The 10,357-nt window shown below is 60.8% G+C and overlaps 1 protein-coding gene across 1 annotated transcript in view; it reads right to left on the bottom strand.

Moving 5' to 3' along the window:
* Window positions 1–267: 267 nt before the first annotated feature.
* The window catches only part of NOL10 (nucleolar protein 10), a 51,915-nt gene continuing 41,825 nt past the window's right edge, over window positions 268–10,357 (bottom strand). Inside the window, exons 18-21 of the mRNA XM_045844432.1 lie at window positions 7,578–7,751; window positions 7,103–7,350; window positions 2,671–2,773; window positions 268–1,035 (exon numbers count right to left, since the gene is read on the bottom strand). Coding sequence (XP_045700388.1) covers window positions 916–1,035; window positions 2,671–2,773; window positions 7,103–7,350; window positions 7,578–7,751 — 645 coding nt within the window. The 3' untranslated portion in view covers window positions 268–915. The remainder of the gene's footprint in view (window positions 1,036–2,670; window positions 2,774–7,102; window positions 7,351–7,577; window positions 7,752–10,357) is intronic.

The raw sequence follows: 10,357 nt of genomic DNA, 5'->3' as shown, positions 1-10,357 counted from the left end.
CGGGCGGCTCGGGTGGTTGGAGCGTCATCCCGTGCAACCAGGAGTTGTAGGTCCTGAGGCGGCCGCAGGCTCCCCAGCCTAGCCGCGCCGGTCACCGCCTGCGCCCTCCCGCCCCCGGCGTTCCCAGCTAGAATGTAGTGCCCAGAGCCGCTGTTCCAGCTGCACAGGAAGAAACTCCCCCAGCAGCACACGGAAGCTCCAGAAACTCAGGAAACCATAGTTAATTCTCAAATTAACTCAAGGAATGGGTCTTTCTCAAAGAAGTTGTTCGAATAAAAGAATTTATTTCTACAAATGTTGTCTCCAGCTTGTCTATCTGTACGCATTTCAGAAACGTGAAAAAAATCTCTATTTAAGCTTGGACAAGTATAAAAAATAACTTCAGTTACTCCCAGTAATAACTTCTATTTCATGCTTTACATTGTTCTTGCCATTAATTTACATTCTTGGTATAAACATATTTTTAAAAAAATCCCAAACGGACACGCAGACCAGCAGCTACCCCACAAGCACACGCAGACACAGGTGACCACGGCCAAGGGCGGCTGAGCTGGGGTGGCGGTCGCCGGGGGTGGCAGCGGCACCGGCAGAGAAAGCCCCGGATCCGTGAGAGAGCGTCCCCTGCCGCTGCCCGTCTCCAGCCCAGGGGGCCACCCGGACGCAGGCGGTGCACACTGCGCAGCGTGGGGGGACGGCCGCCTGGTCTACTGGGTTCGGACTGGGCGGGAGGGGGGTGTGCGGACGACGTTCGTGGGGAGCAGCAGCTCCTGCGCCCTGGGGCGAAGCTCTGCAGAAGGTGCGGGGCAGCTGCAAATCTCAGCCTCGGGACGCGTGCCAGGGACGGACAGGATGCTGTGACCGGCGCGCGCTGGTGCCGACCCACCTCCGCAGCCGCGCAGCCAGCCCGCTCCGGACTCAGTGGAAGGGCCGCCCTCTCGTGCGCCTGGACTTGAGGTGGCCAGCTGAGCGACGCAGGGCTCTCCTCTCCTGGCGGTGCCGTTTCTCGGCCTCCTGCTGCTGCTTCTGCTGTTCGGACTGGAAGAGAACATGGAGGGAGAGGGAGAGGGAGAGAATTCCAGCAGCCCTCTGGTGACCGTCAGAGTGCCAACAGCGACCGCCAGCCCCAGCCCCGCCGCTGGGCAGGCGTGGCCCGCAGGCCCCAGGGTACACGGCCTGGCGCCTGGACGCCGCCCTGGCAGGAGCCGCAGGGCGAGGGCCCACCGCCACGGCCGCACGAGGAGTGCCAACCCCCGGGCAAGACAAGCTCCCGACAGAGCGGTCCGAACCACAAAGCATGCCAGTGGCTTCCCAGCCAACGCACAGCACTGCTGGGACACTTGACAAGGACTATGGTCAACCTCAGAAGACACTGCTGCTCACAAAATGGCATCGACTGCTTCTAGAACAGTTTTTTGTTTATGAGCCAGAACCACCGGTTCCTTCACATTGTCTTAAAAACAAAACAAAGGACCACCTCACGTGCACCAGAAGTGTATTATAAACCCCCCCCACCCCCGTGATTAAAGCACTCATTCACCAGAACTGGTTCCGAGGAACTGCTGGCTGTTTTAAAAAAACGAAACTGCTCCCCCAAGCCCAGGAGCTGCCACCATGAAACACCGAGAGCCCAAATGCCCACCGACAGGCGGACGGGGAGCGAGCCAGAGGCGGTGCTGCCCACACAGCGAAGGGCTGGCTGCGGGAAGGAACGGAGCTACAGCCCGCGCTGTGGGAACACGCTGAGTGAAGGACCCGGTCACGACGGAAAACACCGTGTGGTACCGCCTGTGGCCACTGTCCCAACAGGCCAACCCACCGGGACAGAGGGAGGCGGCTGGCTGCCTGGGGCTGGGAACACGGGGCCTGGGGTGGCTGCTGGCGGCCTCGGGGTTTGCTTCTGGGGCGACCAGGATGGTCTCGAATCAGGTAACGGCAACGACCACGTAACTCGGTGACTACACTAAGAACCTTGACTTGCACTTCAAAAGGGTGAATTGCATCTCGATTTTAAAAAAAGTCAGGGGTAAAATCTTTGTCATTTTCCCCCAATTGGTAACAATATATATCAAAGGAGATCTACTGAGTGAAAAACTTTTTTTGGAGAATAAGACCGCAGGGTTCTGCTCCTGAGTGGCCAGCAGACACGCAGGCAGCCCGCCCCGCCCCTCCTGCAGTGTGCACTGGGCCTTGTGGAAGCTGAAGAAATTGTCCTCGGGGGCGGGTCTAGAGCAGCCCTGCCCGCACTGACGAGTAGCTCGCCCCGAAACCCGGCTCCGGGGGCAGCGGGACGTCCGTCAGGAACGCACGGAGGCCCGGCCTGCACAGCCCACCTCCCCTTCCCGTGCCCTCTCCCGGCCTCCGTGGGCGGGGCTTCTGCCGCGCCAGGCGCCAGGCCCCTCAGGCGGCCCTGAGACCCAGGAACCAACAGCGCCGACTCTCCGGTCACTGTGGACACCGGGACACAGGCCCCTCGCCCCCCAGCCCTGGGGCTCCGGCTGCGGGGTGAGGCTCCGCAGGACGCTGCTCCCCCCACGGGGAGAGCTGGGGCGGAGGGCGGGGAGGGATGGGCGGGGGGAGGCGGCCCTGGGCTCAGAGTCAGACACAGGAGGCTCGGGGCCGCGGGGGCCGCGCCAGGGGCCAGGGAGCGGGGACGCACGAGCGCAGGCTCACCCTCTTCAGCGTGAACGTCAGCTGCTTGCTGCCCACCGTGGTGTCCGCCACGCTCAGCGCCCCCTTTTCTGCTTCGAGTTTCAGCCGATCCTCCAGGGCTTTACTGCAAGGGAACGACACGCTCATTAGCAGCAGGCTCTGATTTACGGCCGGAGCAGGCTCTAATCAGGACCGGTCCCTCGGAGAAAAACCCTTACACGCGGGGTGCAGACAGACACGGCTCGCACTGCGCACGGCGCGGAGAACAGGCGCGGTCCCCGCTCACGGCCCGAGGACACGCGGCACCGACGACGGTGGCCCAGGCCCCCCCACGGCCGCTGCTCACCCCGCTCACTCGAGTCTCCGAGCCTGCGATTTGGGGCGGTGTCGGCGGCCCCCCCCGCCGCTGCGGCACTTCACGCCTGCAGTGTTTCAGCAGCTCCGTCACCCTGCAGGACGGGCGGCCACGGCGAGGTCCCGGGTGAAGCGGAGAGGACCGCTGGGAGGGCCCTGGCTCTCCCTCCCCCGTCTGAGCCGGGGCCTCGCTCGCACCCACAGGACCGACAGCAGGAGCTGGACGGTGCCCCCGCCTGCTCACGCGGAGGGGGAGCAGGAGTGACCACCCGAGTGAGGGTCCAGCCCCTCTGGCTCGGCCCATCCCTGCACTGCCCCCCAGGGGCCTCTCGGCGCCTCCCCTGAGGGACTCGGACACACTTGGCCCCCAACCCGAATTTCACGGCACGTCTCCTTGCTGCCCCCCGAACTTCCGCGGGGTCGCTCTGTGAGACCGTGTCCCCGCCCTGGTGCACCGAGCCCTGCGGCGCCCGTCCTCTGCCGTGGTCCCGCGTCCCGCCCCCCCCACCCCCCCCGTCCCGCACAGTCCGGACACCAAACCTGGGCCGGTACCGGTAATATGTATCACCTCACTGCACCCCCCGCTCGGAACACCGGCCCTTCTTGTCCCCTGGGTTCGGGGGGAACGAGAGGAGTTGAGCCTGAAGAGAGACACCCTCACTCGGTACTTCTGAACCGCAGCGCTAACCCTCCGGAAAAGGCTGAGGCCGCACCCTCGCCTCCCGAGAGGGGCTGGGAGAAAACAGAGGCGGCTGGTTCTGCCCCTGCTCCGCTCCCTCCTCAAAAACGAAGAAACCACACGACTGCCCTCCTCGCCCCGACTTGGAGCTCAGGGTCCCCCTTGCACGTCAGCCCTGAAACCCGGCCGAGTGAAGGAGGGTGCTTTGCGTGAGCGCCCCCCCCCCCTCCGTCGCGGTGACCACCACGCTCAGCTCCGGGACGGCCCACGAGGCGGCCGAGGCCCCGTCTGGTGGGCGCGGCGTGAGAGTCGGCCCCGCGCACGAGGGCAGTGCCGTCCGAAGCACCTTCTTCACGTAACTTGGGGCAGGAAGTGGCTGGCATGGAAGTGGCGCTCTCTCCTAGGCAATGATGTTATTAAGAAGCAGTTTTAAAGTACTTTTCATCTTTAAAGTCCTTTACACACTAATTAATCCTGTCAACATCCCTGAGACAGAAGCGTTTATCCTTTATAGACGGCAAAAGGGGAGGAAGGACAGTGAATGGCTTGCCCCGGGCGACACGGGGTTCAAGTTTAAAGCCGGGTTCCAAGTTCAGAACTTGGGGTTTCCGGGCAAGTGTCAGACCACACCTGATTTATAAAGTCCCGTTCAGAACCCATCACGGGTTCTAAATGACAAGCTTCCACGTGACGTGCCCCGTGGAATTAAGATTTACTTTAGCTCTTTTTTTTTTTTTAAACAAGACGTCCACGGTGCACGGTGGACGGACTCTGGCCTGCCTGCGGACCGCGACGGCCTGGGCAGGTCCCTCGCCCCGCTCGCGCTCTGTCTGCGCCTTCGGGGGCCGTCAGCGCTGCCTGGTGGTCTGCAGCTAACAGGGACCGTGAGTAACAACTGCAGGGCCACTGAGACGAGGGGTAATCAGAAAACACTAATTTGGGAAGAAACAGACTTTTCAAGTAAATTGTAGGGAATTACTACTCTTTCAAGAATGACCCACCTCCTCCATGCCGGGGCGGACGAGTCCCGGCTGCCTCTCGGCACCCAGGGCTGCTGCGCCTGTGGGGGCCTGCCCGTCTGGGCCGCGTGGAGAGACAGGCCAGGCCGTGAGAGACGGAGCCGTGGCAGGAGATCAGACGAGGCTGGGGGTGGGGAGGGCGGCTGCTGCGGAGAGCGAGCGCCGTCCCTCCCTCTGAAAGTCAGTTCGCAGCGGCGAGGCCTGCCACCGAGTGTGAACTCGGCCGGAGAGGACCAAAGAGGGGGAGACAGACGCCCCCGAACCGTCTGCCGGACGGAAGAGAGCGCTGAGGCCCGCCCTGCCAGGCCTGGTGAGGAGGGCCCCGCGCTGGTGTGCTGGGCCTGCCACCGCCCCCCCCCCCCCAGCACTGGGCTGCTTTGTAGCCGAGAGTAAGGAATTCTGGGGAAAAATCTCACTGTCACAAACAGAAACTGCCCCCAGACTGGTGCAGGCCGCTGAGAAGAGAGAGGCGGCTGCGGGAGGCTGGAAGGCGAGGAGGAGAACGACCCGGGGCCGGGGCGTGAGCACGAGGGAGGGGCCCGAATGGCCGTGGGGCCGGTCGGAGGGGGGTGGGGGGTGGGCCCGGGCTCCACGGGGAACTCAAACCGCCCGCCGACTGGGGGCGGGGCGGCTGGGTGGCTCGCCTGTGTGGAGCTGTGCAGCCTATACTCACCAGCGCTTCTGTGACCACACCGTGTGATCCGTGCTCACCCGAGAGCTTTAAACCACTCTGCGGGAAAACGGACGGGGCGGTGGAGGGTGGCCTTCAGAACAGCGCCCGGGGGTGCGGACACGGAGCCCACAGGACAGTGCTACACCCCAGCTTGTGGAAACCTCGAGTGCCCGTTCTCCCCGAGGCACAACTCGGGCAGGCGCCTGCATGTGCTGCACAGGCCCGTCTCCGGGGCCGGGGTTCACGCCACCGGGGCACCAACGCCCCCACAGCTCTGCCAGCCTGCCGAGTCCCCGGAGCCCACCGCTGTGGCCCGTGCGGGGAAACGGGCTCAGTCCAGGAGGAGGAGCACGAAGTGCCCACCCGGCCTTGCCCATCACACACCCTTTAGGTCCAGGAAACTCCATCACTAGGATATACACTCCAAAGAAACTCTTCACACACACACACAGACGAAAACCCCAGCGGGCCCCAAGTGGTGCCCCCACGCGAAGCCCCACTAAGAGCCAGCACCTCGGCCGTCACCCGCTCTTCTCCGAGTCCCTCCCTGGGCGGCAGCCCCGCCCCCTTTCACGATCGCCACCCAGCTCAGCTGGGACCGAAACCACGTTGGGTGACCTTGGGTGACCGCCGTCTCCCTCCCTGAGTCTCAGGCGTGGGGTTGTGGGGGGACGGACCAGGGTCTCCGTGTGTCTGTCCCTCTGTCCCTCTCCAGCCCACGGGTCAGGCTCCCGTCACCTCCAGCTGGGCCCTGGGCCCCGTTCCTCCCTAAATTGTCTGCAACAGATTTCTCACTAACATCTCTGGGAAACGGGGACTTCCGACGCCGACACGGTCTTGTCGTTATTTTCTAGTAACAGGTGTGTGGCCCAGGCCCCGAGACTCCTGCTTCCACAGGGTCCCCCATGTCTGCGCCTGCCGGGGCACTGGTGCGGTGTGGGGAGTGCAGCAAAGGGAGCCCGACGGGAGCAGCGGACGGCCTGACCCAGCAGCATCCTCTGCGGAACCAGGGCGCGAGAGCCAAGCTCCCGGGTGCGGGAGCTCCCCGAGCGAGGGACCGGGAGCGGCGTGCGCTGCGGGTGCGGATGCAGCGGGGAGCGGCCTCTCTGCAGAGCCGTCTGGCGGTTCCTCCAAGGTTTAAAATGAAGTTCCCGCGGGACCAGGAACCCCGTCTGTCTATGTCTCTGTGCACCTGACTGTCCCGGAATACCAACCACTCTTTCCGATCTCTCAATTTTCCCACAAAAGGCTTAAAATTTCTGGCAATTTTTTCCAAGTGACCTTTTCAACAATCAGGTAAACCGAGATGGGGGTAAAGACAACGGACATTCTAATTTTTAAAAATCACTTGTTAAGAGGCAAAGAGTGTCAGCTCCGTGGCCACTGTGCACAAGATGACCGATCCGCGGGGCGGACAGGAAGACAGACAGACAGACAGACAGACCGCGGCGGGCGAGGGGACCGGCGGGGGCAGACTCGGACGGCAGGAGGGCGGCCCCGGCAGGGCAGCGGTGGTCGGTGGGCACTCGCCAACACCCCCAGGCTGCCCCGCGCCCCCTGCACGCGAGCCGCAGCTGCAGAGGTTGTTACGGAGCACCACAACAAAGCCGGGGCGCTCCCTTGGCCCGCTCCCTCCAGAGACCGGAAGGCCGGAAGTCCCGGGGCCAGGTGCGGCGAGGAGGTGCCAGGCCCCGGCCGTGCGCGGGCCGAGAGGGCCGTGCTACTCACTTCATCAGCTTCTGCTTCGTGGCGGAGTCTTTGAAGCTTCTGAATTCCTCGCCTGCCTTGATCTCGTAAAACTGGGGCTTGAGGACGGTCTGCTGGTCCTCCCGGAGCTGCTGCCGCCGCTTCGCCCGCTCCTCCTGCTGCAGCAGCCGGCGCTGCTTCCTGACCTCCTCGACCCAGGCCTTCTCGTCGTCCGAGCTCCCCGAGCTCTCCGCGTCGCTCGGCCTTCCTTCCGGCTCCTCCTCCTCTTCCTGGGGACAAAAATAGTGAGAGGCCCGCTCCTCTCCCCAAACAACCCCCAAACAACCCCCCGCCCGGCACAACATCCTCGGCCCAGCAGAGTACGTGAGCGTGCACGAGACGCGGCCCAGGCTGAAGGTCACACCAGCCACCTCCCAAGGGCACCGAGAGACTCTGCCGACTTACCGAGAGGTTTACACCACAGAAACGCGGCAACTTCCGCACGACAGTACCTCACCTTGTCTCGCTGTTCCTGCTGCTCTAAGAGTCTCAGTTTCTTCTTCCTTTTTTCACTGATCTTTGAAACAAGTGGATTCAGAAGCCTAAATTCTTCGCTCTCTTCGTCTACTTGGAAGTCGGGGTTCTCAAACATAACTTTAAATCGGTCGTCGGTAAGGATATTGGGAAGGCTCTGGGAGAAGAATGTAAAGACTTCAAGTCAGTGTCTGAGTACAATCTGACCAGAAGGACGGCGTTCGAGTGTTTCACGCAATCACAGGTTGGTAAGCTGCACACGGCACAGCTTGGCAGGTCACGGTGAGTTCCCTTCAGACTGGTTTTCAGAAGCTTCCGACCGCGCCCCCGCCCCCGGCTCTGTCTCCGGCCCCCACACAAACGCCCGTCCTCTGTTCCGGAGACGACACGCGTTACTTCGCCATCACACGCAAGGAGCCAAGGACAAGACTGCCGACTGACTTCATGCTCAATACATTAGAGAGAATTTTCTTCTGTTAACATTTTGAATGCAAAACCACTTTTCAAGGGAATATGTTTTCCAAACATGGCTTTTTAGAAAAGATTTTATCTGTCTTTAGAGAGAGGGGAAGGGAGGGAGAGGAACACCTATCAGCCGCCTCCCACACGCCCCCAGCCCCCCGCCGGGCCCCTGGCCCACAGCCCAGGCACGTGCCCTGACCGGTGGGTTATCGAACCAGCGACCCTTCAGTTTGCAGGACGACCCCCAACCCACAGAGCTTCAAGCACAGTTAACATACAGAGTTAAGACTGGTGAGTCTCTGAATCTCATGTTCCACAACCGGGAGAGGAGCACACGTCGACGACACCAAGTCAAGAACGAACCAGGTGGGGGCTGGTGGTGGGCGTTCGCCCGCTCCAGTTGCGTCATTGGGACACAGGAATATTCCGTCCCCTCTCGGAACGGCCTCGTCGGTGTCCCCTAGGCCGTTTAACTTCCTCAAGGGCTTGACAGGCCCTGTCACTCTGACGCAGTCGGACTCCGCTGTCCAGCCCATCTGGGGCGCTCAGACCGCCCCTGTGCGCGCACCCCTCTGAACAGAGGGTTTACGAGGCGCACGCACACTCGCCAGTTCCTGCGAACCGGTGACAGTCCGGTCCCTTATCCGTCCCTGATCTGGCCCAGGCTTGGAAAGCGGATAAACCGACCTACTTGGTGTGAGCGTGGCTGGCAGAGCTGACAAGGTGGACGCCCGCTGGAAAAGCTGCGCGGTGCGTGGTGGGCTCCGCTCTCCGGACGGACGGGGCCGTTCCCCACTCCCGAGAGTGATGACGAGGCCGCGAGCAGCTGAGCCCCGAGCCCGGTGCTCGTGGAGCGCAGCTACGCACACACGCACGCACACACGCACACATGCACGGCTGTCCAATCCCCAGGTGTTTCGGCACGTGGGCTGTTCACTAGCTGTGTGCACTTCAACATCCGGCACACCCTCACCCCAGACCCTATGCTGGACCGCACGCACAGCGACGACGCATCAGACAGCGACCAGGCCTCGTTTCCAGGCCGGGTGCGGGTTCGAGGGAGAAACGGAGACGTGAGGCCTAGCTCCTGACCCAGGCACCCCCCCCCCCCGCGACGAGAGAAAGGAGGCGCGGTGCACGCAAGGGGCCTCAGGAAAACGCCGAACGGCGTGGGCAGAGCCCCTGCTCTGGGGGCGGGGTTACGTGGGGGTCTGTGCCTTCCCCTCAGTTTTTCTGTGAACCTGAAACTCCGGCTAAAATATTACATCTTTTAAAAAAATCCAGTGAATTAAAAAAATTAACAAGCAGAAAAGAAACTGTGTTCCACGTAAGACTGGTGAAGTCTGCGGTGCTGACTGGTGAATGCCACCTGGGTTCGGACGGACACCATCAGGGGCCGGGAGCAAGGCCTGGGTCTCGGGCCGAGGGGAGGGGGCTCAATTATATAAATTCTGGAGCTACCCGTAAATACAGGGCAGGCAATGCTGCCAAAGATCTAAATATTTTCAAATGAATAGCTATTAACCTGTTACATATTTTCAGGTAAAAAAATAAACAGAACCCAAGAAAAAATTTCCTTTTCATCTTACTGTATTTATTAAATAATATTTACTAGATAACAGAGAAACATGTTTAAAAGAATATGTTGCTAGTACTCTAAAGATCTTTCTTACTTTTAAACAAATAAATTGCTTTGCTTAAAGACAAGTATACATTGGACGGACACTTATAAAATAAAAACTCTTCTGACGCAGCTGCAAAAATATTTCCCCCTGAGATTTTTCCTTGTCTAATTGCTTGTTTTCACAGCTGTCTCTCTTTTTTTTTTAAGTTGGCTACGGTGTAGCTAGTGATGTTCTACAGGAGTTTACAAATGTCTGGCTAGCGATCCGCCCTGCAGATACTCACGTATATATGCTGAACACGGGCCCCTGAAATCTGGAGAACGCCTCTAAGGACTGTTTACACCACAGCCGACCTCAAAGCAGTGTATCTGCAGATCTGAGTAGGAAGCTCATTAACCGTGCCAACATGGAAACACGCATGGGGAAGGTCTGACACCTAAAACAAATTCGCTCTTCCAGTGCCGCGGCACCTATGAGAGCACGGCGATGCAGACTTCTGAGTAACGAACGGCCTGGTCTGCACACAGCATCGCCTCCCAGGCTCTGCTGACACCCCAGTGAAACAGCAGAAGGGGGGCTTTAAGCAGCCACAGGCCCTGAAGGATGGAGAGGACAGCAAAGGGAACCGGAGCAATGAGATTCTGGGACAAAAAGGAAGGCCTAGCACCTGGGCTGT

This window comes from Phyllostomus hastatus, unplaced genomic scaffold (genome assembly GCF_019186645.2).
Source record: "Phyllostomus hastatus isolate PE091 unplaced genomic scaffold, TTU_PhHast_1.1 phas_contig_402, whole genome shotgun sequence".
Classification (NCBI taxonomy): domain Eukaryota; kingdom Metazoa; phylum Chordata; class Mammalia; order Chiroptera; family Phyllostomidae; genus Phyllostomus; species Phyllostomus hastatus.
The sequence above is the reverse complement of the archived record's forward strand: the minus strand, read 5'-3'. Positions and strand labels throughout refer to the sequence as shown.